We start from the raw sequence: 27,968 nt of genomic DNA, 5'->3' as shown, positions 1-27,968 counted from the left end.
ATATGTTAATTTGTAAAACTTTCTTTTAGAGATTTTTTTAGTGTAAATTTTCAGTGGCTTCATAAGCTTCCTTCCTTATAAAATCAATATCCTCCTTCTTTTAATTATTATTTAATTTATTAAGTGAAACATTGAGATTTTTACATAGTTTATACAAAAGACTTGTTTCTGATTATTAGTGGGGACTAATACAAATGCACTAGGTAGACTTTTGGTAATTTCACTCACAAAATTATACTTTACATTTTTATTATTAGAGTTATTTGTGATAAGAATTATCTTAACAGTTCTGTAGAAGTCGGGATTTTCCAATGACTGCAAACATTCTGCCTTAAATTCAATCTCTGTCTTTTCTCTTAACTTTGAATGTCAGTTTCACAGTGGCTAAAAAGAAGCAAGATGACTAAGGCATCCATCGATAATAAAAGAAAAGTTACAGATATCTCCAGAGGCAGGTCACCAGGTCTGTGGTAATTGAGATGGACCCAACTCCCTGAAAAACTGACACTATTCACATTCAGGAAAGCATTAATTTGGGGAATTGACTGTTTTCTCACAAGGATGATGTTCCTTACTAACGCAGGTGAAACCAAGAACTGTAATTAATTGCATGGGATTGGCTCAGGAATGAGGTGTGAGATTTGTTATTGCTTGACATTGTCACTGATGCTGCATTGCAATACTCAATACAGGGGAGTGTCCTTCAGAGGTAGCCGGTTATCAGTAGTGCTGCTTCTGCACCAAATGCATTAAATATATATCTCAAAGTTTGAAATGATTCTTGGTTCTGAGGGAGTGACACAGAACATTTACTGCGTTGATAATTGAAAATTACTGTTTCAATAAGACACAAAAAAAAAAATACCCACAGCTCATTTATGCTTAGGTATCTTTTGGGAATGCAAAATAAGTAGAAGGGTTTTTTTTTTTAACTTTAGTTCATAAGAAATTGACACACTACTAGCTGCCATATGTGTCCATCTGTTTGTCTTGCTGTTTTTTAGCTCATCTTGCTAATTGGGTCCTTTGCCCTCCTTTGGATCTATTCCATGGGCCTACACAGAACAAGCAGTTGATTTTGGTTGGCATTTCCAGTAAGAGCATTTGAAAAAATGATTTTCAGTTAGTTATATTTTTCTTAGAGGAAAATAAGTAAGCATGTTAATTTTACTGTTTACTAAGCATGGAAGTGGGATTATGAATCTGTCTTTGCTTGTCATATTTATTTTCTTAATAAGCCATTTAAAAATTTATATAGCCCAAAATATTTTCTGTTAATTATGTTGATTTTTTTTATTATAAATGGGTGTATTACACTCATGCTGTAAGTAAATATGAATTACATTGACATATTTCCTCCATATTTTTTGGTAAACCATAAAATAATTAACAAATGCAAATTACCTGCTTATCTTTACTAGTAAGAAAAAGATTTAAAGTGGAGCTATTTGAGAATGTGTAGGCCATATGCAAATCATTGTTCCAAATGTTGATGATTACTTGAAAAGAAAGTAGGGTATAGGCTTACTTTAAGAATATGCCACAAGTAGAAATAATAGTACAAAACAAACAAAACCCACTGATGTAATCCATGAAACTATACTAATATATTTGGAGTATCTTTTTGAACATTGTTTTGCCAGATATGGACCAAACAGGTAATTAAATAGACTACAGTTATGTGAAAATTTAAATTTATGCTTACACTTATGTTTGCCAGTGATCCCATTGTAGTCTAGGAAGTACAAAAAATATATAGTCTAATTCATGTGCGTATCTCTGCAAGACTGTGGCTTGAGAAACCAGTTTTGTCACTGTGAGTAATTTGGAGTACCACAGTGTAACAACTAAAGCTTTCTAATTAGTTTTAAAATTATTTAATGCATCTGTGATTGTTAAAACTGTTTAAAATTTAAGGTGTATGATCTATGGTGTTTTGTCTGGCCTACAGTGTAAAGTACCAACGTGCAGTATGGATAGACAGACTTGTTTGTGTTAGTTAGAAAAATCTAACAGAATACTTCAAAGTATTGTGTATGTTCAGGGTCTGTCTCTTATGGCAGTGAGATTACCTCCATTAGTTGATCTCAGAATAAGGTCAAACTTTCCTACAGTACTTTACCACCTGCTCTTGTCCTGGTCTCTCAGTGTATGGCCTTCCCATGAAGCATCATTATAATCTGCCCCAAGGATTGAGCAACTTCCCCAGCAACAGTCCAAACACATTTTCATTCAACTTCTTCCAAACAGTTTCTGAATATGTAACCTAAAGGTGAGTCATTGTCTTAACTTTTTCGCAGTCACTTGGCCATCCGTGTCGCTGCAGGAAGAATATTCCTATGTGCTGCTGGATGCTGAATATCACAAATGCAACACTCGGTTTCTGTCTTCCCTGACTTCCCAGTCTTCAGCCTATGACATATTCAGTGACCCTGCCATGAAAATCAGTATGGCTGGAGACAACTTCTCTTCTAGCCCTGGGTGTCAAAGTGCCAATCCCTCCTTGATTCAGTCTTAAAAATTTAAGGAGAAAGATCAAAAAATATTGCTTTTCTTCCTGTACCATTCTCTGGAGAAAATCTGAATATAGTATTGGCCAGAACTTTTCTTCCTGAACTATTTCAGTAGCCTAAAAAACCACCATCCTTTTTGTCTGCTCTGTCCCGTGGCAACCAGTAGAGACTTGTGGGGGAATTTTTGGAGATACCTATATATATTGTCACATGCACCCAGGTATGTATCGGGCTATATGTCTGTTTTTAAAATGCAGCTTCGTTCATTTTTTTCTTCTTTTGGGGCTATTATATAGAAGGCAGTGAAGGAGTATTAAATTGTGTAAGAAATAAGAACTACTAGCTATTGATAGTAAACCACTATGTCCTTGACTTTAGAAAAAGCTTAAAATCCAAGCACATCAAGCACAGTTACTCAGGAAAGAGAAGTACGTTAAGTAGCTACTAGAGCTTGTTTGAGAATGTAAAAATTAAGTGGTGTGGTATTGATGGTTTTGCTAAGCCCAGAATCAAATTTTAAGGATCCTATGAGGCAGGTAAAATCAGTTAATTATAAAGTCTAACAACCACAAATAAAGAAAAAAAGCCCCAAAGATATGTGCACATTCTGAAAATCTGAAAGGCTTGGCACTGACTACTCGTATGTTACTGGTCATCCTTTAAGGCCTCTTCCTATCAATATTCCAGGAAACATCAAGGATACTTCCTTAGAAAATGCTACAAACAGTACAGATAGCTGTATGTCATGGTTAAACTGGGTATGCAGGTAATTATGCTGTGAATAAAAGGGTCCGTTCTGTTTTGTACAGTAACTGGCCAGGACAACACACTTTTACACTGGTTTTGGTGCTTATGTGCTCTGAGGGATTAAAAAAATGTAACAGAGTAGGTCAGAGGCTGTCAGACACCTTTATCTTAGGCAATGGTCAGTGAAGTTCTGGAAGTTGTTTCCTGCTGGAGGGGCTGGTCTGTGACTTAGCTTTATGTTTGGTACTGCAGCCGTTTGCTAACAGCTGATGTTTGACTGCACAGCTAAAAATGAAGCAGCCTGCCTAGGTAGTATAGTTATCCAGACAGTAAATGAGATGATCACACTAATTAGGATGCAGCTGTTCTCACTTTACCTGACGCAAAGCCAACCAAGTGTGAGGAGTAAAGATGTAAAGTAAAATGTTTTGACTAAATAACAGGGAAAAGGACTTTTAACCATAACTTCTGTTACTTTGACTAGTAATTCTGAAACTATTACGAATCACAAGTTCACTAAAGGAGAAACTTAGGCGTTTGTTGATGATGTTTATTACTAAAATCAAACCAATTGTCTCCTGTGCACAATGAGAGCAGCTGAGTAGAGCCTACTTAATTTTGTTGCCTGTTTCTGTACTTGGCTTTTGTTTATTTTTTTCAAAATAGCCTGTCAGAATGAGATGCCCAGTTATAATAAACATTGCTCCAGATAGCACTCCAGAAAGAATGTTAGGCATGCTTTTATTTCTTGTTTAAACTAATGCAGCTATTTATTTTCCAAGTATGTTCTAACTTTGATTAATAAGGTAGGGTGTCAGATGCTTAAAGGCTGCCAAAATTATCAATTTATATCTGTCAATTTTAGGTCAACAGTTTTACTATGGTTACTCTGCGTGCTGTGGTTGCCCACAGCTCGGCCTCATGGATAACCCTTCAAAATACTAGGTAATTACACTATTCCCATACCTAATTTATGCATTTCAATCGAAAAAGAAATAGCTTATGGTCTATTCCCTGGTTGATTATAGCTTCTTCTATATTAAAAGACTACACTTATAATTTACTTGCTCTTGCCAGATGGCAAGTTCCTAATTAAATACACTTCTCATGTGCCTAATTTTTCTGCCTGCATTTTGGCAAAGCTAAAATCTCAGTAGAGCCAATAGATTGTTGGGGTATATTATTAACATTAATAATTGTTATTTTTACAGTCTTTGTAGTGAATGGTAGCTCAGAAAAGTTCTGATGTATCAAGGGCTGTGACTTAACCTTTGGTACTAAGGCTCTACTTCTATACAAGTTCAGAACTTCAAACCAGATTCTTAAAAATTATTTGCTGTACACTTCTACTCTTGCTTTTTAAAGGCTGTTTGAGTTTCTTCCACAGAAGGTCAGAGCACAAATTGCTATTTTATTATGGTGATTGTGAGAAAAGTTGATTGTCCTTTTTCTGCTTCCTTTCCATTGGACTTCTTTTTGTCTTCCTAGAACATCATAAGGGGTAAAAACTCCTGAGGATCTCAGCTAAATGCTGAACTTCTATTGTCTGTCTGATGAGTCCCGGACGACTGGAGGCTTGCCAATGTGATGCCCATCTACAAGAAGGGCCGGAAGGAGGATCCGGGGAACTACAGGCCTGTCAGCCTGACCTCGGTGCCGGGGAAGATGATGGAGCGGTTCATCTTGAGGGCGCTCACAAGGCATGTACGGGACAACCAGGGGATCAGGCCCAGCCAGCACGGGTTCATGAGAGGCAGGTCCTGCTTGACCAACCTGATCTCCTTCTATGACCAGGTGACCCGCCTAGTGGACGAGGGAAAGGCTGTGGATGTGGTCTACCTGGACTTCAGTAAGGCCTTTGACACTGTCTCCCACAGCATTCTCCTAGAGAAGCTGGCGGCTCACGGCTTAGACAGGTGCACTCTTTGCTGGGTCAAAAACTGGCTGGGCGGCCGGGCCCAGAGAGTTGTGGTGAATGGAGTTCAACCCAGTTGGCGGCCGGTCATGAGCGGTGTTCCCCAGGGCTCAGTTTTGGGGCCGGTCTTGTTCAATATCTTTATCAATGATCTGGATGAGGGGATTGAGTGCACCCTCAGTCAGTTTGCAGAGGACACCAAGTTGGGCAGGAGTTTGATCTGCTTGAGGGTAGGAAGTCTGTGCAGAGGGACCTGGACAGGCTGGATCAATGGGCTGAGGCCAACTGTATGAGATTCAACAAGGCCAAGTGCCGGGTCCTGCACTTCGGCCACAACAACCCCATGCAGCGCTACAGGCTTGGGGAAGAGTGGCTGGAAAGCTGCCGGTCGGAAAAGGACCTGGGGTTGTTGGTTGACAGCCGGCTGAACATGAGCCGGCAGTGTGCCCAGGCAGCCAAGAAGGCCAATGGCATCCTGGCCTGTATCAGAACTAGTGTGGCCAGCAGGAGTAGGGAAGTGATCGTGCCCCTGTACTCGGCACTGGTGAGGCCGCACCTCGACTACTGTGTTCAGTTTTGGGCCCCTCACTACAAGAAGGACATTGAGGTGCTGGAGCGTGTCCAGAGAAGGGCAACGAGGCTGGTGAAGGGTCTGGAGCACAAGTCTTATAAGGAGCGGCTGAGGGAACTGGGGTTGTTTAGCCTGGAGAAAAGGAGGCTGAGGGGAGACCTCATCGCTCTCTACAACTACCTGAAAGGAGGTTGTAGCGAGGTGGGTGTCGGTCTCTTCTCCCAAGGAACTAGCGATAGGACGAGAGGAAATGGCCTCAAGTTGCGCCAAGGGAGGTTTAGATTGGATATTAGGAAAAATTTCTTCACCAAAAGGGTTGTCAAGCATTGGAACAGGCTGCGCAGGGAAGTGGTGGAGTCCCCATCCCTGGAGGTATTTAAAAGACGAGTAGATGCGGCACTTAGGGACATGGTTTAGTGGGCATGGTGGTGTTGGGTTGACGGTTGGACTCAATGATCTTAGAGGTCTTTTCTAACCTTAATGATTCTATGATTCTATGAGGACAATCATCTTGATCCAGAAAAGTGACTCTGGATTAAGTACATCAGTCTGGCATTCTTAAACATGGTTCAATACAGAGTCTCCATGGAGTGATCTCAGGAAATCATCAATTAAATTATATTTTTAAATGTAGCTGCCTTTTTTTAACCAAAGATTGCCCAGGCCTTCAAGGTGAGAAATTCTTTCTGTGAACTGTTTCGCTGTGTTGCCTCTGTACCTGTATGGTACAGATCTAAACTGACCTTAGCAATTTAGAAGTGAGGGACTCGGACTCAGTTGCAGAGTGAAAAATGGAAATGCTACAACATACTGTATACTTCTAGTTTCCAAAATAATAGCTAATGTATATGTGGTTTAGGCTGCTTTACTTTATAGCCCTAAAAATGCTTTTTATTGTGCCTTTTCTCACCCTCCCCCCATATTGTTGGTATTTTAAAATGCTAAGGCTTTTTTCCCTGACATTCTTTTAGTGAGTCATAGGGTATAGTGTGATTTTGAGTGCAAAATTAAGAGTAATCTACTTCAGAACAGTTTTACAATGGCAACTTGTAAAATGGAAAATCATTAATCATTCAGTGTTTCATAGTGTAGTTTTAAAGGAAAAGTAAAATGCTTTGGGAACATGAATTTTTCTTGGCTACCAAAAAAACCACAGGATATAATCAGTATTGGATAAAAGCTTTTCCTACTCTGTCTGCAAGAAATGATTTCATTCAGTAACAGTGGAAATACGTCTGATTTCAGAGAACACATAATTTGGTTATAATGTGGCTTATACTGTGCAAGCTTTTGAAGAAAAGTGTTATCTTTTTGTCCATTACCTAATTCATCCTACTGCATGCGATGCTAATGTAAACATAGGTGGGTATGGCAGATAGCCTAACTTGGTGGCTTTTTGTTCTTCTTACTTGCTGTGTTCCATTAATAGAGCGACTGAGTCAGGTAAGACCTCATGGAAGCGGAGAAGGTTGTTCATTGCTTAAGGACATTGAAAAATACTTCAGAAAAGACGATTTCAAAAAACACAAGTTTACCGAAGAGTAAAAAGGCAGAGAGAAACACAGCAAGGGTCTAGGAGCCTGCAGCTCCGGAGGAACAGTCAAGAGGATAAATTGCTGCAAAGGCCACAGAGCTGCAAGTCAGATTTCACAGGTGATAAAATGGAAAACTCCATGATTCTGGAGGAAACTTCAGAGTTTTCTGCAACTCATACAATTACTGAGGGGACAGACATCAGGTCTGAAAGCAAGGAGTCTCTTTGAGCAAGGATTCTCTTTGAACAAAGAGAAATGGGCAGGAAATGACTTGTTTATAAGCTGTCTTCTATTTATATTCTGCCTTACCTGGCTGCTTCCAGGTTCTCTGTTTAAAAGGAAAAAAAAAAAGGTTATATTTTATAGTGTAATTGAGATTAAAAAAACTTCTGGTTTACTTTGAGGACCTCACTGTAAGGGAAAGTTTTAAGCAGATCCACTTCAAAGTTCTGTTTTATATGTGTAAATATAAAGACAAATTCTCTAGACATAGATCATGTAAACTCATGTAACTTTCTTACACAGCTGAAGCCTTCATTATTCCTGTTTGTCTTTTACACTGAATATTCATCAGAACATGTCAGCACAAGCAATCATGTTGTTGTGGTTTAACCCCAGTCAGCAACTAAGCACCACACAGCTGCTTGCTTACCCTCCCCTCTCCGCCCCGGTGGGCTGGGGGAGAGAATCGGAAGAGCAAAAGCAAGAAAACTCATGGGTTGAGATAAGAACAGTTTAATACTTGAAATAATAAAATAATAACAACAACAACAAATTGTAATGGAAAGTAAAAGGGGGGGGGGGGGGGACACACAAAACACAGGAGGCGGGGGGAAAACCCAAGAGGTGATGCAACCACTCGCTGCCCACCAACCGACACCCAGTCAGTCCCTGAGCAGCAATCACTGCCCCCTGGCCAACTCCCCCCAGCTTATATACTGAGCATGACGTCATATGGTATGGAATATCCCTTTGGCCAGTTTGGGTCAGCTGTCCTGGCTATACTCCCTGCCAGCTTCTTGTGCACCTCCTTGCTGGCAGAATGTGGGAAGCTGAAAAATCCTTGGCTTAGTATAAACACTGCTTAGCAACAACTAAAACATTAGTGTGTTGTCACATTGTTCTCATGCTAAATCCAAAACACAGCACTGTACCAGCTACTAGGAAGAAAATTAACTCTATCCCAGCCAAAACCAGGACACATGTAAAATGAAAATATTTAAAACTTCTTTTTGTCTAGATTATTGCTAACATCCTCATTTCTCTTGGAGCAAGATTTAGTTAAGTAAATGACCACATGTTACATATTAGCTAAAACATACCTTTGGGTTAACTCCTCCTTCAATTTTATTTATTTTCTTCTGTTTTCTTCTGTTAGCTTTTAAATTTTAGTTCGTTTTTTGGAAGTGCTTCTGAGATTTTGAAAGCTGAACCTGTGCAACAAAAGACATTAAGGAAGTTCTCTTTAGGACTCATAACAAATTAAGAATGTATTCATTTAATTTATACTAGCTAAACAGCCAATCTTACTCATTCTCTCTCTTGGAGCATACATGCTGGTCTATAGTATGACCATCCCACAATAACTTTTTCCAGTTGTTTAACAGAGAAAGAAGCACTATATTAGCACTATATCTTTTCTCTTAAATATTTAACTAGTGTTCCATCTTTTTATCACTGTTATTGATGACTGCAGTTTTAAGATAATTAAACTAATGTAGGTTCCTCCTATGGAAATAATTTAATAGTCAGTTGCTCCAAATATAAAATTGCAATCCACTAAAACTTTCTGGGCATTGAGTCTGTCAGGGAATGAGCTCTGGGACCAAGGTTTCTGTTAAGGTCTCCTGGCCAGAGCACTGTAATTTTCATATTTCCACTTCTCCTCTTCTAAATCTTTTGGAACTGGAAACATTTTTCTTGTGTGCCTTAACTCTTTTTTTTTTCTCTCATGCTTCCTTTCTTTCTGGGAAGATGCATGCTGGTGCTGAATGAAAAAACTATTGTAACTAGTGAATTAGACACTGAATCACAGGATTTAAAAGCATATAAAAGCATCTAAAACTGTTTATTTCAAATGCAGATTAGATACACCTGCTTTATTATGTCAGAATTAAATATATGTTACTGAAAAATAACATTTAATGATAAAAGAAAATGGGGGGCTTTTATATCTCTTGATCAGCTATACTTCTGATATATCTGTGAGTAGGGAAGGAAACAAAAAATGAAAGGAGATAAAAGAAAGAGGAAGAAAGCAAAAGAGAGTGGTAAACTCATTTTATTCTTTAGGGTTTGTATCTCTACAAACCTTTATCCAATATGGGCACAGATGCAGAGCTTCCAAGACCTGTTAAACCTATTCTATCATGGAGGGACAGTCATTCAGTTTTCTGTTTTATACAGCCACCTATACTGGGTGACAGCCATGTGTTTCACCTGAATTCTTCAGTGTTCAGATATCACAAGGCAGAAGACTAGACTATCCTGCTCTGGACGTTTAGTGGATTTGGGGTTTTTGCTTTTGTTTTTAGTAAAGGATAAGTGATGTAAAAGGAAATGTTGTGACCAAAGAACATGAAACATGGTTCTCTATTGATTGTCAGTGCTGTTGACATCTGTTGTAGAAGTGATTTGAAATACTGTACAGAATACAACTGTAAATATACTATTCTGCCTGTCACAGCATGCTTTCAGACAGAGCTGTGAGTAGGTGCGCAGTGAATCATATCCTAAAATAAAAATCCCAATGCACAGAATAATGAACCTATTAAAAAGTGCTTTACTCCACTCTCCTGTCCAGAATATTGTAGAGTTTCATATAACCCAAAGTATACATTTCTGCTTTTCTTCTTGAGAAAAAGCTAACAATTAACTTCTTCAAGCCAACAGTAGTTGAATTTCATACTTAGGAGAATGCTCGAATTGTACCAACAATGCACTAGGACAAAATCATTCCAAATCTGCTTGGACATTTAATGTTCGGTGGGTTATTTTCTCCCTAGTATTAAGTTAGGCAACATCTTCTGCCTTGAAGATACTACTGTAGCAAGGTCTCCCCATTGTGTCTTGCAGTCTGCACGCAAGCCGCAGCCTCCAAATTAGTCTTTCCCTCCTCAGCTTGACTCTTTGAAAGGGTCTACAAACCTGAGCTTGCTTGTTTGCTCTTAGAAAATCAATTTGTCCCATGTTACATCTATTCCAGTTCACCTGTCAGGCTCGTCTTCGCACAGAGTACAGCAGTGAGCACAAAGTACACATGCAGCTTTTCACTTGCTGCCTCACTACTTAATGTCTTTAAAGGATAATACAGAATTAAACCCACAGAAATTAAATAGTTTTTAATCAAATTGTGTAATGATGCAATCCAAGCAGAAGATACCATTTAACACCCCCCCCAAAAAAAACAACCAGCCCTCTGTGACAGTTTGAATCTGTTTTATATAAATTCATTTTGTGCCTACGTTAATTTGAAAAGAGAGTGAGTAGAGCAGGTGAACAGGAGGTGAAAAAGGTTCCTGTTCTGGAGCCACTGAACATGCTGGGGAGGAGAGTCCAGGTGACAGAATATGGCAAAAAAAGGGATAGAGAAGAGCAGTGTGGCAGCAAGGAACTGGGAGACAAGCAGAGATTGAAATACTGCTAGGATGATCAGGCAGTAGACCCACAGCCAGCTGTTCATGCTCACAAATGGAAAAAATTCCTAGAAACCAGGCACAAGGACCTGCTGTGCACTGACACGCTGGGCAGTTGGATACTTATAAAATAAGTCCTTTTATTTTTATCTTGTCTTGCATAGTCATTTTCAGATTTTTCTGTTTTAGTTTATTCTTTTTCATACTCTAATAAAACATAAATATTCTGAGTTTCAAAGCTGTTTTGAACCTCCTCATAGATATCATGTAATGAAATGGTCTAGGCAGATCTCCCTTAAAGCCTTGTATATTTGGGGGTCCTGTGTTTGTATTCCAAAAGGTTCCTATGGGAGTATTTTCCACCTTTTTAAGTAACTATTTAAAAGTTACATTTTTATAGCTTTAATAGGTGCAACAGTAACTTTCAAATGTTTCTTTCTATTTATATGTGGAAGATTAAGTCCTCCTTTGGCTCACTGTTTTGCTCAGGTTTAGAAAATGACATCCCTTTCTAGATATTCACATAGCCCTATTCTTAGGAAGGAGCAAGGTCTCAATCTATCAGTAAATGGCCTGCTGTCCTATTCCTTACAAATCTAAAAAGCACATCAAACATAGCTAAGTCAAAATGCTTTGGAGGGAAACATTAGAAAAAATTGTTTCCAACAGTTCTTGTTTCATATCATATTAGAGCCTCTAATAGTAGTGGGAAGTCTGGAGAACTGGAAAAAATCTTTTTTGAAAAGGTGATTCTTCTGTTGCTTCATTATTCAAGCTCACAAGTGACTAACATACACAAGAACAAGAATTGAGAAGACTTGGGCATTTTCCCTCAGTTCTTGGAAGTCTAGAGATGTCTAGCAACTAATTACTTTTTATATTTTCTGACCATTAATAAAATTACCCCCCACTTTAATTGCTTGAGCATTTGGTTGGTTTTGGGTTTTGCATTCAGTGATTCTAATAGATAAATATTTGCATGTGATTTTTTTTTTTTTGCATTTGGTAATTCTAATAGGTATATATTTTCATGTGAATTTTACTTTTTTTTCCAAAGTATGTGCCATTTTATCCTTAATGTAAATTGCTTTTGCTGTGCTACTTGAACTCTGAACCTTTATCAAGGTATCTTTTAATTTTTCATATGGTGAAACTTCTGTTTCGTCTGGAGTTACACATCCTAATTTTAGCTATATTTACTGTTTGCTACATAATTACAGTTTTCAGCAGTAGAGGACTTCTATTCTTAGTTAACTTCATTATTAACGATCTCTTGCAATGCAATTTTGGGGATACAAAGGGCTCGGGGTGTCTTGGTTTTTTTTCTGAGGAGGGAGTGTGACTGACACTGACTAATTTTAGGCCACAAAGAGAAAGATACTGCAAATGAAGTAAGAGCATGATTCCAGTACTAGCCAGATACTCTTTTGACTGCACAGATGATCTAAGAATCTATTTCCTGACTGCAGTTTATAAGCCTCTATGGACACATGCTGCCTTTTGAGAAATAATCAGAGAAAATCTAACATGGAGAATAAAATAAAGCTAAAATTTCTTATTATTATTAACTGTAAAATTTTTGTGTAGTACTTTATTTCTAAGATAAACTCTATTTTCCATAAAGGCTAGAATATCCTTCTTTTGCCCTAAATGCCCTTTGCTTAACAAATCCTTATCACACTCTTTAAACATGTCACAGACTTGAAAATTATCTGAATAAGTTAGAGAAGTTGATACAGATAGGACCAAATGGCTTCTGTGTCTGTTTTAGATGAATTAGTTAAACTGGTATGCGATAGTCATTGTCTTCTCCACCATTGTGTTGTCTTGTACTTTGAGGGGTAAGCAGATGTTCTTGAAATCTTGTAGGTATACACAGAATTTTTGTCAAAATTCTAATTTTTTTGCTCTAAAAAAAAATTGACAACTTTTAATGGCAGAATAGTCAAACCACAATTTACTTATCTTTTTCCATTGTTTTTTCATGGCATAAGTTTGCAAGTACTTCTAGTTAGTCAAGTGCTGGTATGAGTGGACTCATACTCAATGTGGAAGATAAATATGTTTGCTTAGTTACTTTTCCAGGACTAAGTCGTCAGTCATTGACTTTCAAAATCCAGATGAAAAAGAGGTTGGCAGGTTTTGGTGAGAAACAGGACATCAGCATTCTTGAACTGTGAAGATAATTACTTGACTGAGAAAAAGACTTAGTTTTTCCACAGATGCATGAAACCCCATAATTGAAGTCATTGTTCATTACACTAATGCATTCTAATGCTAGATTGAATTTTAACATTGCAACAGAAATCTTATTATTTTTCACATAGATTTTGGACTAATATTTATTTCTTATTTACTGTAAACTGTGCTGTCGTGAACATTTGCAGTCCAAACAGGCGTTGGGTGTCCAGTGTTTCATTTGCATTCCACAATTTTAATCTCAGTGGATTTTGGTCCATCACTTGTAAGATGTTTTCAGTTAAAGTAGTCAGGAGGGCAATTCAGGAATATATTTTGTTCTTTCCCCATACTCATGAAAATTTTTCCTTTCTCTTTTCATTCTTTGCATTTAAATAGGAAGACAGCTGCCTTCAGATGATCAAGAACTCACTGACAGTTGCTCTTGCTTCAGTCCTACTTCATGAGAACTTCAGAAGATACTGAGGTATTTATTTGTTCTTGTCATTTTTAGAAATTTTACTTTGCAGATATTAGATAGGTAGAAGGGTAGACAAAAGACATCATGAATCTAGACAAGAAGCATAATCAAACGTGGAAAATAATACAAAAGTTCTGTCCATAAAGAGGGCTACTGGGTGATATAGAATAGAGTAGAATAGAATAGAATATTTCAGTTGCAAGGGACCTACAACGCCCATCTAGTCCAACTGCCTGACCGGTTCAGGGCTGACCAAAAGTTAAAGCATGTTATTAAGGGCAATGTCCAAATGCCTCTTAAACACTGTCAGGCTTGGGGCATCGACCACCTCTCTAGGAAGCCTGTGCCAGTGTTTGACCACCCTCTCGGTAAAGAAATGCTTCCTAATGTCCAGTCTAGGGCTCCCTGGCACAGCTTTGAATCATTCCCATGCGTCCTGTCACTGGATACCAGGGAGAAGAGATCAGCACCTCCGTCTCCACGTCCCCTCCTCAGGAAGCTGTAGAGAGCAATGAGGTTGCCCCTCAGCCTCCTTTTCCCCAAACTAGACAAGCCCAAAGTCCTTGGCCGCTCCTCACAGGACATTCCTTCCAGCCCTTCCACCAGCTTTGTTGCCCTCCTCTGGACACATTCAAGGACCTTTACATCCTTCTTAAATCGTGGGGCCCAGAACTGCACACAGTACTCAAGGTGAGGCCGCACCGATGCTGAATACATGTGATAATCACCTCTTTTGACCGGTTGGTTATGCTGTGTTTGATGCACCCCAGGATGCGGTTTCCCCTCTTGGCTGCCAGGGCACACTGCTGACTCCTGTTGAGCCTGCTGCTGACCAGCACCCCCAGATCCCTTTCTGCAGGGCTGCTTTCCAGCCACTCCTCTCCCAGTTTGTACTTGTGCCTGGCATTACTCCATCCTAGGTGCAGGATCCAGCATTTGGACTTGTTAAATTTCATCCCATTAATCATAGCCCAATGCTATAATGTAATGTAATATAATATAATATAATCTCTTTCTGTAGCTGGGCACTATGTTAGTCAATCTTTTTTTATAAATTGAGAAATCAAATAATTACAAATATGCCAAAAGGAAACATATTAAAATGAAGTTAAAATGTTGGGTTTAGGGGGTCTTCTATCCAGTTTTATCTCTGCTTTTCTCCAAGAATAGACAAAAAATTTTGCAGGAAATCCCTGGACATGAATACCCTATCACCTAAATAATGACTAAATAATGAACCCCTCAAAACTATCTGGCATTTATAGGTTTATTCCTCTAATACTTACAGGGAATTTCAATTAAAGAAAAGCTTTGCTGTTAACACAATATACAAATGCTTTCGTCTCAGTTTATCTTTCATAAATCCATGAGATTAAATATAAAAGTTGTTTTAAAGATATCAATAAATATTTTATTATGAAAAATATTTATCATTTTTGCCAGATACCAGTGAATTAATTCCTTTGTGTAGAAAAGAACTTCTCCATTTGTTCATGTAAACAGAGTCTGATAAAGGATTAATGGTCACAGAATTCATAAAGGGAAAGAAGTATCTTGTAAGCCTCTGATCAGTTGCATTTGTGTCACTACTAAATTTATGATCTGCAGCTGTTAAATGTCTGATAGGAGCTTCATCTTCTAAAGCATGATAACAGTGTGAGTGCATGGCTTGAAAAAAGGAAACATTGTGCTTTGAGAAATGAAATTGTCCAAACACATGGATGATGATGATTGCAATGCTTCACATAGCACAAAACTTTTATTCTGTAAATCTTACAAATGTATGTTTTAATGCTTTTTAAATTGCAGACAGCTACCGCACAGATTCTAAAATATCATAGGTTGAACAGAAAGTCTGTTGGTCATTGTTTGTATAGTCAGTCTAATGTAAGCAGTGTGGGCTGGAATTCTTGTTTCTGCATTTGAAAAAAGATGTCTCATAATTTCTATAATATCATCTTAAAATATGTAATATATGCAACTTTTTTTTTTTATAGCTCTTGGTATTCATATGCATCTTCCTTAAATACCATGAGTGGCTTAACTTTTTTGGAAAGGTTGGTAATTGTTAGTGTGGTTATTGTATAAAATATGTCATATGTGCTATTATGTATAGCCAGTATAGATTATAGTTAGAATAATGTTAGCATTACAATTAAAAGTTTTCAGAAAAACAACTATTAAAATTCAGTTGGATGTTACATATGGATTCAGAAAAGAAAGCAGAAGTCTTTTTTGTTTCTGGTCTTGCATTGTGTGCTGTTAGCAGCTAACTATGTTAATAGTTTTTACATGCAGATTCTATGAAGTGCTGCATATTCTCAGATTTTAATAAAGCAGTTGGCATGACAGGTTGGGCCATTTTCGTATGCATTATGGATTGGTATGTCTTACAGTGGGGCAGTTCATTTCTGGAGTCAGTACACAACCATTTTAGCAGTAGAATTGGCCGCTTATGTCACAGATTATAATTAGCTGCGTCTGTATGCCAAAGCAACAGGATGGAATGCAAAACACAGCCAAACATGTGAACGAATTTTCTTCCAGTGATATTTGGCCAGGCCTAAAATATCTTCCACTCCAGATTTGAAAGTAGTGGAAAAGTTAGACAATTCTCTCTTGGGAAGAAACTGGTTGTAGTTTATTCAGAAGTCTGCATTGTTTCAGATCTCTAAAGTAAGTAACAATTTTTTAAATGTCTTTTTATAACTGTATTAAAGTATTAGCATATTAATAATTGAGTTGTTTGTTGTTTGTTCTTTACTTATTAGATTGATGTATTGAGCTTGCCCCCCCATCTGATTTTCTGTGCAACATTTCAGGCTCATTCTGTCCTGATTTGAGGATCATGTTGCTGCTTAGGTGATTTATTTTAGGACCTAAATTTAAATGTTCATTTTTATATACAATTAGTATTTTAGATTCTGATAGTTTAAATATGCTTGTTTTTACAATTAAATGCAGTATTAAGTTGCAAAGTTTAAACTTGCACTTGTGTAATATTAAGAAGCTAACTTTTAGTACTTTTTAAATCTTTTACACTATCATATGATTATACAGAGGTATTACTGTACTTATATAAATATATGATTTGCAGTAGTAAATCTCTGATGTTTGTAGCTCTAAATTTTTCTGTTTATCTATCATACTGAAAGTTAAATTTAGTCAAGAATGGATCCATGCTTCGGCTGAACACTTCTTTTTGGCTTGATGGTGTGATAATAACCTTCTATCTCAGGAACTGTTATCAAAATCAATTCTAACTTCTTTGAAATGTACTTGAATTAATATGGAGCGTCCAACTATGTGTATTCAGAACTCCTTTTACAAGTTTGTAGTCTCCTTGAATTCAAATACATTTTCTCTTTGATAATTTCACTGACTGAAAGAAAATGACTAACTAGGTATCAGTGGGTTACTGACTCATTATCAAATGATTTATTGGATGATGCTTGGTGTCTCTCCACCAACAGGTGCTCACACTGCATATTTAATCATGCATCAGAATAAGCACATAAGTTCCTAAAACAGGATATTGCCAAAGTGTAGGAATGTGATTTGACTGCATCACCACCAGTCAGCTAGGCTCCTTTTATAGAGATATGGGTGGTTTCACCATATCTATCTTAAATCTCTTCCTACTTGAGGAGGAGATGAATCATGTCCTAGAAGTGTCTGCCTCTCTCCATTGTCTGTGGAGGGGGCCTAGGTAAGTATGGCTGATGTTATCTGTGTTTGGTGAGATGAATTCTGGCCCGCATAGCCACATCCAAATGAGTAATCCACATGAGTGAACTATAGTAACTTCGTGCCGAAGAGTTCTGAAAGTTTGCAGTCAGTTAAGATTTTGGAAGTTTTGGTTGTTATGCATAGTCACAACTGATGCCACTTTGGCTGAGATGAATGTCCGTTTATCTTCTAAATAAATGTGATATTCACATACTAGATGCAGACCTCCTTTCCATTACATAATGAAGAACAAATGGTCCTAGAATACCATCAAAGGGTAAGAACCACTGTGTGGAGTTAAATTAAAAATAAAAGGATCTAAATTAAGCCCAGCATTAGAGGGAACCATTTAAAATCTCTTTTCTAAACCTTTACACTTTTGCTAATAACATGCAACTTTTCCTGGTTGAAAACTCAGTGGTTAAAAGCAGGTTATATTTTAGTTTTTATTCATAATCATAAGGCTTTAGTAACAATATGAAGATACAATATTCATCCTTACTGTAATAGGTTTGTAATTATACAGATATGTGTGACAATACTTAATGTTGAGAATACTCATGCAAAAATGTATATTTTAAGGTAAGGGAAAAGAGTTTGGAGGAACAGTTGAAAGGAAGCAATGGATATATTGTATCATACAAACCCAAGGCTCTGTCAAAAGGCACAGAAAAGTTGTCTGGGCAAGATTCTCTTGCTTGAATAGCCTTGTGAGATTTATTCCTTCCTGTGAAAAGTAATGCCTTTTACATGAGATAACGAATCCCAGGTCCCGACCTCTTATAGTTTTTAATTATTTTCATGACTTGGAATTAAGTAAGCTGGATTTCTGGTGGACTTATTTCTCAAAGTTGATTGTCTTAGATGTTTAATGAGCAGTGACTGAAGATTTTCCATAACAGAGAGATTTAGAAGGTCTTTCTCTCATACAGGTTTCCTGATATCTAATAAGGTCTTCTTGCCCATTGCAGTCTCTCAGTGGAGACATAAATGGGGTTTCTTCTTCTCTCCTGTCTCATTTTCAGAAAGTTTATAGGAATGTAGTATTTCTGAGACCTCTACTTGTCTGTTGAATTTGGTTGAAATTGGCCAAGAAGCTCAAAAGCTATTGCAGGAGGGAGGGAAACAAATGGGAGACAGACGATTTAGACAGTGACATAGAGTGTGGTTGGTTTTTTATTTATTAAACCAGGCTAAAAGCATCATAGCCGTTTGGATAACAGGTTAATTCAATATCCTTGTCAAATTTTCAGCTTGGGTAACAATATTCTCACTATTTAATTCATCTGTAGCTTTGGCTACCTGGGCCAGTCTTCTCATTAAACTTTTCTGTATATCTGCCAAAAGCTGTTATACAGCTGCTGCATTTCATGCCATGGTTGGTTGTGTTTCTGTGGTGGATGAAGTACTACTTCTGTATAAGATTGTGAAGACTAATATAAACTGAAGTACATCAATATTTTTCAAAATGGAATATGGTATGTGCTAAGTGTTGGATATTGCTGGTGTTAGCCATAAAACACAATGTTTTCACTAAGACATATAATATGTTTGTTTATTTGTGTGTGTGCATATGTATATCCTGAAGGTTTTCTGTAAGAATCACGTATGTATGTATTTTCAAGAATGGGATGTAGAGGTGGAATCATCTTGTAGTAATGCTTTTCAGTTCCTCCTTGTTTATTTGCTGTGTCGTCGGTGCTCTGAGGAACAAAAGAAGTCTTGGTACCTTTTCTTCGCCTTAGCTTTTTCCAGTAGTGCGAGTGGCAGATACTAAATTTTATACAGACTTTTTGCATCATTGGCTTATCAGTTCTGGATACTATTGACTTTCAGAAAAGGCTGGCTGTGTAGTGTACATCAGCCTCTGTTTCAAGTTAAAGTTTCACGGAGGTCCTACTTTGAATTTCAAAGCTGTTAGACCTGGCTATGAGAAGCGTGCAGCCTCTGTCAGTGATGGCTGCTGATGGAAGGAGACATGTCTGCAAAGTTCCACTGCACATAGTTTCCTCAGTTTTGAGAAAAAGGAGATTGAAGGGAAGGGCACTAATAAGTAAATAAAAACCATGCTATGGTGACTCTGGACTGCTGAAAGCAGAATAAAATGGAAGTGGTTCTTAAAAAATAAATGTTCTGGAATGAAGCTGAGTCAGCAGAGCGCAGCTATGGCAATGGACCCTAACTGCAGACCCTAACTGCGTTAGCAAGGCTGTAGAAGGCAAGCTGCATCCAAAGGTCTGTTCCAGTCCAGCGTTGAACTGGGATAGATGATCTGCAGAGGTCCATTGCAGCCTAATTTTTTTCTGGGATTCTCAGAATTTGTTCAGAAAGATTTTCCTGAATATTCCCTTTATTATTATTATTTACCTACTGGTCTTGGTTACTCCCCTGGTTGTCTTACTAGCTGATCCAATCTGCAATGTTTCAGATTTCATGTCTACTTTCAGTATGAGGAGGGCATTGCAGTTTACCAAATAAGATATGTCATTGGAGATTGGTAGCTAGCCGTATTCTCAAGTTCCTGTTGGGCCTGCATAAAGTTCCTATAAATCAGTAAGAATTAACTGTAATATTGGACTTGAATTTTACATGGAAATACAAGGAAGAAAATGGACAGATTCAGATTTTAAAGCCAAAAAAGTAACAGGATTATTTTAATATCAGCATTCCCTGTGAGCTGAAAAGTCACAGGGGAGGATATTTGGGAGACTGGCAGAAAAGGTTGTAGTTACTGTTTGTCTGAGTGAAAGTTTTCATAGTAGGGTTAAGAAACTTATAAGATAGATTTCAGTATGTGGAGGAGGAAGAGGTTAATTGGGGTTTGGCCTGAGTGCCAAACAAGAGAGAGCGAGCATGGTGAACACTCCAAAAGTCAGCATGGATGAGGCAGACGAGGCTGTGTCAGGTTTGGTTCGCTCCACATTCCTGTAATAGTATCCTGATAAGCTTTGTACCTTCATATTACACCCCAAGGCTTCTGGCATATATGCTGGTTCTATAAAAAGACAGTCATTTTTGAGGGCTAAAGAGGTGAAAGTTTACCCAGAGGGCACCCAGAGCCAAGTGTTACGTAGTATGGATGGATATAGTATAGAGTTTTATGTAGCCAAACATAGAGTTTTATGGAGCCAAACTTTCTGTGGGATGGGCAGCAAGACCAGGATAGGAGATGGTAGTCCTATGCTGCCCATGCCACTTTTCAGGCTATTTTTCTAGTCTCAAATGCTCAGGTAGACCTGATGAAGGGCCTATATGCCAAAAAACTTGTCTACTTTTTCAGTCCTACTGTTTGGTATAATAAAAGACATTACTTTTAGCCACAAAACTTTTCTTCCCTGTAACATTCTACTTTTAGTTTTGTTGTGTTATGGTAGGTATTTTCCATTTAATGAAAATACTGAAGAAGGCTTCTGAAAACTGTTATCTTGCTTAAACACAGAACTGCATTATGAAATAGTATATTTCATTCTGCATGATTTCATGAGTCATTTAATAATTATGTTCAATGCATGTGTGAAGATAATGCTTTCAAACAGAAATGCAGTTCTTAAATTCATGAAGTTGTATAAGAGTATTAATGTATTGTCATAACAGAGAAGAAACTGTTTATAAGATATATTTGATAAAACCACTGTTTGTGTTTATCTGAGTACCCCACATTCTTTTTGAATTTTATATTTCATTGAAATTCTGTTAGTAACAACTTTCGTGATCTGTGAAAGTACTTACTTTTTTACATTTAGATTCATATATTTCATTAATTTTGCTTTTAGTTAAATGTCTATTGAACTGATAGTGTTGTGATTCACTCTTGGTGATTTGTTTTAACTGATTTTAGTCATGTTTATGGAAGACAAAGCTGTATCGCCTTAGTCATATTGAAAACCTCTGAAATGCTATTTAAATTAAGAACATTAAAATGACTGTCTTCCTGTATCAGAAATCCTCAGGTACCTAGTAACATATGACTTCAACTCAGGAAAATATTTGAAACTAGCATTCAAAAAATTATCTAGAAATAAGCTTTGATTTAGGATTGTTTAGTAAGTAAAGCATATAAATGGCTAGATTGTAAGATAATGAAAACAAAGGCAGCAGAAAGCAAAATTATTCTCTCTTCCTTTGCTTTATCAGAAGATTCAGATTCCATCTTTTGCTACCTTTCCCTTGTCTTTGTGACTTTCTTCAGCATTCCCTGGGCACTTTCTCCCCATATTTTACAACCTTCACTTATGTCTGTCACGTTCGTTTCCTGAGTGTACCCACTACTTAACCTTTTTCTCTTATCCCCAAGTGTCTACTCACAGTATTTAATTTACTGTACTTAAATTATACTGTGGAGACTTTTTCTTTTTTACATGTCTGATTTCATACTTTGTTAATTCACAGCTGAAAAGAAATGAGAACATTTGCAAGACAATTTTCCCATCCTGAAATAGCTTTTAACATTGGGGTAGATGATTTTAAATTTCAGCTAAATTTTATCCAGCTTTTTCTTTTAGATTGAAGTAATAGATTTTGAAGCCATGAGTACACTCTTTACTTTTGCACACTAGAGGCTAAAAAAATCTCTCAGTTGTCCGTATATTGAACTAAAGCCTTTCTGACGCATGATTACCTTCCAGAAATGTGTGTAAGGTTGTTCTTCAACTGCCAATTAAGGAATCAAAATCTATCCTAGGCAGAGTTTAGTTGCCCAGATGGTAGAGAACAGTCCAAACCACCTGCAAACCTGGACTAGGTGAACCTGCAGAAACTAAGATCTAGCATAATTTATCTTTATTTTGCCATTAGAAACTTGCACACTTTTCCAGAATTTGAGTTTAGGAAAGCCTAATTTGCAGCTCTTTCTCTTCCTGGAGAAATGCTTGCATGAGAAGTCACCACCCCTGTTCTGGGATTAGTGAAATGTTCATTTATTGAAGGGACAATTATCAGAGGGCTTTAATCAAAATGTAAGTGCTTTGCCTCTGACTCACAGTGGAGCTTATCTGCCAAACATAGCAGATGAGGATGTTTTTAAACATATGTGGGACCTCTTATTTATGCTGTTGTGGAACTTGCTTTTCCAAGTAAAAGCTTTGCTAGACTGTAGAGCGGGTTTCAGGATTAGTGATCCCCACACAGTGAAGTAAATTGTTCTCTTGAAATAGGGGTCTAATCCAGCCTACAGTGCAGGTAGTAAGCAATCTGAGCATGCACAAAAGCCACAAAGAATTTTTCTTAACTGTGTATCAGAACCAGTACTTCAGCATGAGCTGCAGTTTTCTTTGGACCTACAAGGAACAGTTTAGGGAGTTGGTCTTAACCCCTTTAATTCTGTTTTCACAAACTATGGTTAAAATTTTGAAGCTCTGGAACTAGTCTGTTGCTCATTATTTATGGTCAAAACTGAAAATAATACTGCAGTGGATGCATAGGTAGCAGATAGCATACTGATATTGTTATTAGACTTTCCTGTTACAATATTCCTTTTTTTTTTTTTTTTTATGTTCTGGGTTGGTTCTCTGGTAAGATCTCAGACTACAAAAACTGATTGACATGTCAGGCACTATTGTCTATATTTGATGAGCAAACTGTCTAATTTGAGTTAAAAAAGGCAAGTCATACCTGTGCTCTGTGAATGTCTTTTCCTGTGTATGCCCAAAGAATAACTTTAGAAAATACAGACATACTTCCTGGACAAAGTAATGTGCTTGTTATTTGATCCAAATAGGAATTGTTTTCCAGTTACCCAAATTAGGATCTTTAAAATGAAGAAATATGCCAAAAATAAGTCTTAATTTTCAGATTACAGTACTTGATTTACATCAGTAAATCAACTTTAATTGGAAGTTAAGAATTTTAATAATAACTGCTTATTTCCATTTTGGATTAAATACTTTTTATGAAAAATTCTACTTCGAGATACAAGGAGTATATATGTTATGTCAAATGAGAGATTTTGCTCTAGTTTATTTTGGAATGCGTACATACTTAACATGTACTTCTGGGCTCTGTTTATGCTTTGTTTGTTTTCACAGCTAATTGGAAGATCAGCTATGTCTTTCCTACTGGTTTTAATCCAAGAAGTGTCATACTGATCAAAACCAGTATTTGTACATTTTGCCATGTTCTTCATCTTCTGTGTTTCTTGCATTGCATTGTTGCTTTGTCACGGTTGCTGAAGAAACGTAGAGTTGGTTGCTGCCTAAACAGTTGAAGTCAACATCACCAAAAAAGGCTGCTGTAGTACGTGTCTTTTGACGATTTCCTTATGTGTCTAATACATATTTAAATTAATCTGGTTTTCCCCTGTGTAAGTAAAAATGAGTAATAAAGCTGTTATGACCAGGACTGCAATGCAACAGAAGCACATCACTTTGTGTTCATTGACATTTAAAATTCATCAGAAAAGGGAAGAGATTTAAAATATATAATGAGACACAGTATACATAGGAAAGCATTTTGCTTCCCTTGCTACTGAAAAGGAAAGTGAATTTTGAATTTTTAGTTTAGTTTCATGTGATTTTTCAAAAAAGGTACAATTGTGACTTTTTAGATGCAAGGTCAAATTATTCTTTCATATTTTTTAAAACATATCTGTGATCAATCACTTGAATTAGGGAGGGAAGACATGAAGGTTAATTTTCACCTCTAGCCTCTGCATCTAGTTCCATTCCTTGTTTCTTTGGTGTATTTTCACTTCACTATTCAAAAAAAGCTTCACAGAATAGCAGTATAACTCCATTTACTATATGAAATCATTTAGCAAGGCTAAATAAACAGCTTTTCAAGGTCCTTAACCAACATAGGAAAGCATCACAGAAAGGAGTTAAGTTATCTGGTTTGTAATTGTGCTGGTCTACTGTATGAACTGGAAGTATGCCCCTAAAGAGATAACAGCATGCTACCTGGAAGTAGCACTTTCACAAAAGCAGCAGCAAGAACAGGAAAAAGAGAAAAGGTTATGCCAATGCATATGTCTTTATGTACTTAAATAGAGCTGTTTCTTTTTGCTCTCACAGAGAGTACCTCTTCCCAGCACTAAGGACATGAAATACTTTTCCGGAGAACAACATTGAGGATAATATTAAAGACTTTTGCTAAAAGCTCTGTCCAAGCAGGACTTGCATTAGGAACAATATTTCTACAAGATACATTTTGGCCTTGCTGGTAATCATTGTTGTATGATAGAAAGGATCTGCTATCACACACCTAGAACATAAAAATATATCTTTTTTTTTTTTTTTCAAATTTTAAATAGAAAAAGATGCAATTGCTTTTTTAAAAAATATTTTTTAAAAGTATCTAAAATTATTCTTTGTCTGGTAGACATCCACACAAGTTTATGATAGCAGAGATTCTTTCATGATTTGTCTCCATCAGAGGGATTGCTTTCATTTCCTTCACATTTATAAAGAACTTCAAGCCTTTCACTATGTTCAATAACCCCAATGAAGATTATTTCCCCATTCCTCCCCCTGAGTTAACTTTGCAATTCTGGCACATCTGTCACACTTCCCCTAAGTATATAAATAACCAGAAAAAGCATGATAAATGACAAAAAAGTTTTTAAAAAGTTTATGCCTACCAGTGTTTTGAGATTCCTGGTGTTGTCTCCAGTATAGGAAAATTGAAGGTCACAAAAACAATTCTTATTTTCATTTAATGGTCCTTAACAAATGAAATTTTGTGCACAGAAACCTAATCTTCACTGCCACTCAAAGCGACAAACTACCAGATCCTGTCTGCAAAGTTTAACTTTACTATGTGTTAAAGTAAAACTTTGTGGTGTTTTTTTTCTTGAGATACTGTACATTGATGATAAAGGGGGAATTGAAAATAACTGATAGCATCCAAGCAATACAGTTAAAAAAAAAAAAGTAATTGAGAGCAGCAATTTAAATAGCAATACAAACAGCATGGGTTGTATACATTTTGTCAACTACTCAAATAAACAACTTCTCTTAATATCCATGATACCCAGAGACATACAAACCACTCTAAAGTAGCCAGAATTCTATTTAATCACCCAGGTTAGGAGTATTACTGCTGACCTGATATAATAAAAGTTTGAATGTGATGATTTAAGGGGAGTTCTTAGATGTTCTTTCCAAATAAGCAGTATGCTAAGTAAATACTCTTGAAATAAATAAAAAACTGTATACCTTGTAGAGCAAAAGAAGTGTATTAAGGTTATTCTTTGAACTGTTGATCCAGATTTCCTATTTCTTAAAATTGTGACATTGTTTTAATTTCTCTTTTTATGAAGGAATATTATTTCAATTCAAATCAGTATGACTTCACTATGTTTATCTAGAGAAGACAGGGGTTTTTAACTACTGTCAGAAATATTTGGTGCAATGGTGCATATTAGAAACAAGTTAGCTCCTTTGAAACGCTTTAAATTGCGGTCAGAAACACATAGCAAATTCTGTGTGTCTTTTGCACAAATAAGTAAACTCTGAACTTCATAGACAAAATAATTTTTGTGAAATTACAGATAATACAGATTACCTATTCTTCATTTAAAGATGTTACTGCAATACAAAATTATCAATAGTTTATATTGGCAAAACTTAATCTATGCTTTAACTTAGGTTCACCGTCTTTCCAACACAGAATAAGATATTTCATTATGCATGTTAAATATGTAAAATGTGTGTATATTTCAAGTAAAAAATCCACACCCAGCTTGTGCTCAGCTTCAAAAATAACTGCATAAGGATGAAGGTGCTTGCCAAAAAGTAAGCTGAAAGCATCCCAGAAAATATTTAAGAGCATTATATTGGACGGACAGGTTGGACATATGCTCTCTATCAAAAAAAGTTTGAGAGAGGAAAAATAACTCAGCATGGCAAATCAGCAGATTAAGGGAAATAATTAGAAGCAAGAAGTCATATTTCCCAAATCTGAAGTTGTGTGCAAATGAACAAAATAGAAAAGATCATGAACTCTGGCAGGTTAAATCTAAAAACAATACAGCTGGACAAAAATGTTTAAGGAACAATGAACATCATAAGTGACGATAAATCTTTCTTCAAACATGACAACAACCAACACATGCCAGGTAGTTTGTATGGTAAATGGACGATCAGACTCTAAAAAGAGTGGTCAGAGAAGTGAAAGTTATAAGAAGTATGCAAAATAAATTATTTGTGTTTCTGTTAATTGTGGAAGAAGCTGGAGCACTTTCTGTGCTAGAACCCCACTTTATGGGGTACTCATCAAAGGATTTATTTCAGAATAAAAGGACTATAGAAAAAGCTTATCTATAGGGGACGTAGATAAAATACATAGTAATATTCAAAATCAGAAGATATTCACCAAAGACCTCTGAAAGAACTCAAGAATAGGTGAACTACTAATGGTGATAAAAGGCTAGCTCTAAAGATTGCAGAATCCTGAATTAATTTAGATTGGAAGAGGCCTCTGGAAATCATCTAGTCCATCCTCCTGCTGTACTTTATCAGGGAGTCTGTAGCAGACTCTTAGTAGAACATCACTTGTCCTTTGATCTTTCTCATAACATCTTGAATGTCTCCTTTTCTGTTTCAAAGCAAAACTGTATGCATTTGACTCAGCCCTTTGCACACAGTGCAACCCTCTTCCTCCTTGCCTTCCCAGCCTTTCTTTCCTGAGTGCTTGTATCCATCCATTGCGGCACTCCAGTCATGCGGGCTATCCAATGTATTCCTGTAATTTCAGTGGCATCGTTGCTCTGCAGCTCTGCATGAATTGCTCTTGTTTCCCATGCTGTATTCATGCATGTATAGACACTGGAGATGGACCCCAGTCATGCCACTTTTATAAGGAAAGGGAAAGAGCCTTCTCCATCATGCTGTCCCCTGGATGCTTCTTTGCTGCCCCCCATGCATTCACTTCTTTTAAGGCTATAGCAACCCTCTCCTGATGTACCTAGTTTAAAGCTTTCCTCACTAAGTTAGCAAAGATGCTCTTGCCCAACTTGGTCAGATGGATCCTATCTCTTCTCAATAGTTCTTACTCCTTCAAGAGGCTTCTGTGGTCATAAAAGCCAAAGCTCTGCCTCTGACACCAGCTAATTAGTAAGGTGTTAACATGCCAGATATGTCCGCTCCTATATGAACCTTTCTCTTTCACTGGAAGGATTGAGAAAACCAGCTGGCCCTTAAACGCTTTATCCCTCTGTCAGAGCTCCATAGTCACTCTTCATGTGCTCACCCTTAGAAGTATCATTCCATGTGATGAGCAGCAAGGGCTGGATAAGCCTCAGAAGTCTCTGCAATATCCTGTATCTGATCACTCAGCAAGCAGAAGAACTCCCAAGACATCAAAGTCAGGTCAGCAGATGGGTGCCTCTGTCTCCTGCTAAAGGAAGTCTCCAATGACTACCACCTACCAGTTGCCTATGCAGGTTGCCACTCTCCATCTGTTTTTACTTCGCTGAAGGGCATTTCAAGATATGGCAAATGGCAGATAAAATGCAGTCTAGGTAGATGTTAAGTTTTACACATAGAGGGAAAAAGACCTTCAAATGCGAAGTGATGGTATCTGAACTATTACAACTTCATAGTGAGATCCTGGGGTTATGATGAATGATTCATTGAAAACACCAGTTCAGTGCCCACTAGTTGTCAGAAAATGAAGCATTTGGAATTCATGGGGAAATGGTAGAGATCAAAAGAGAGTATTGTACAACT

General features: G+C 37.1%; 1 protein-coding gene across 6 annotated transcripts in view; it reads left to right on the top strand.

Annotated features, from left to right (window-relative positions):
- Window positions 1-27,968, top strand: part of SGCG (sarcoglycan gamma) — a 161,413-nt gene that overhangs the window by 28,228 nt on the left and 105,217 nt on the right. For 2 of the 6 annotated variants that reach the window (XM_076328099.1, XM_076328098.1), the window contains exon 2: window positions 13,494-13,581. In XM_076328099.1, coding sequence (XP_076184214.1) covers window positions 13,558-13,581 — 24 coding nt within the window. In that variant the 5' untranslated portion in view covers window positions 13,494-13,557. Of the gene's footprint in view, window positions 1-13,493; window positions 13,582-16,156; window positions 16,252-16,394; window positions 16,438-17,268; window positions 17,285-27,968 lie in introns of those variants that run through there. The other 4 variants (XM_076328102.1, XM_076328100.1, XM_076328103.1 and 1 more) reach the window with 3 other exon arrangements.

The sequence above is a fragment of the Aptenodytes patagonicus genome, chromosome 1 (assembly GCF_965638725.1).
Source record: "Aptenodytes patagonicus chromosome 1, bAptPat1.pri.cur, whole genome shotgun sequence".
NCBI classification, from domain to species: domain Eukaryota; kingdom Metazoa; phylum Chordata; class Aves; order Sphenisciformes; family Spheniscidae; genus Aptenodytes; species Aptenodytes patagonicus.
Note: the sequence above shows the minus strand (reverse complement) of the source record. Positions and strands in the feature narration are given on the sequence as shown.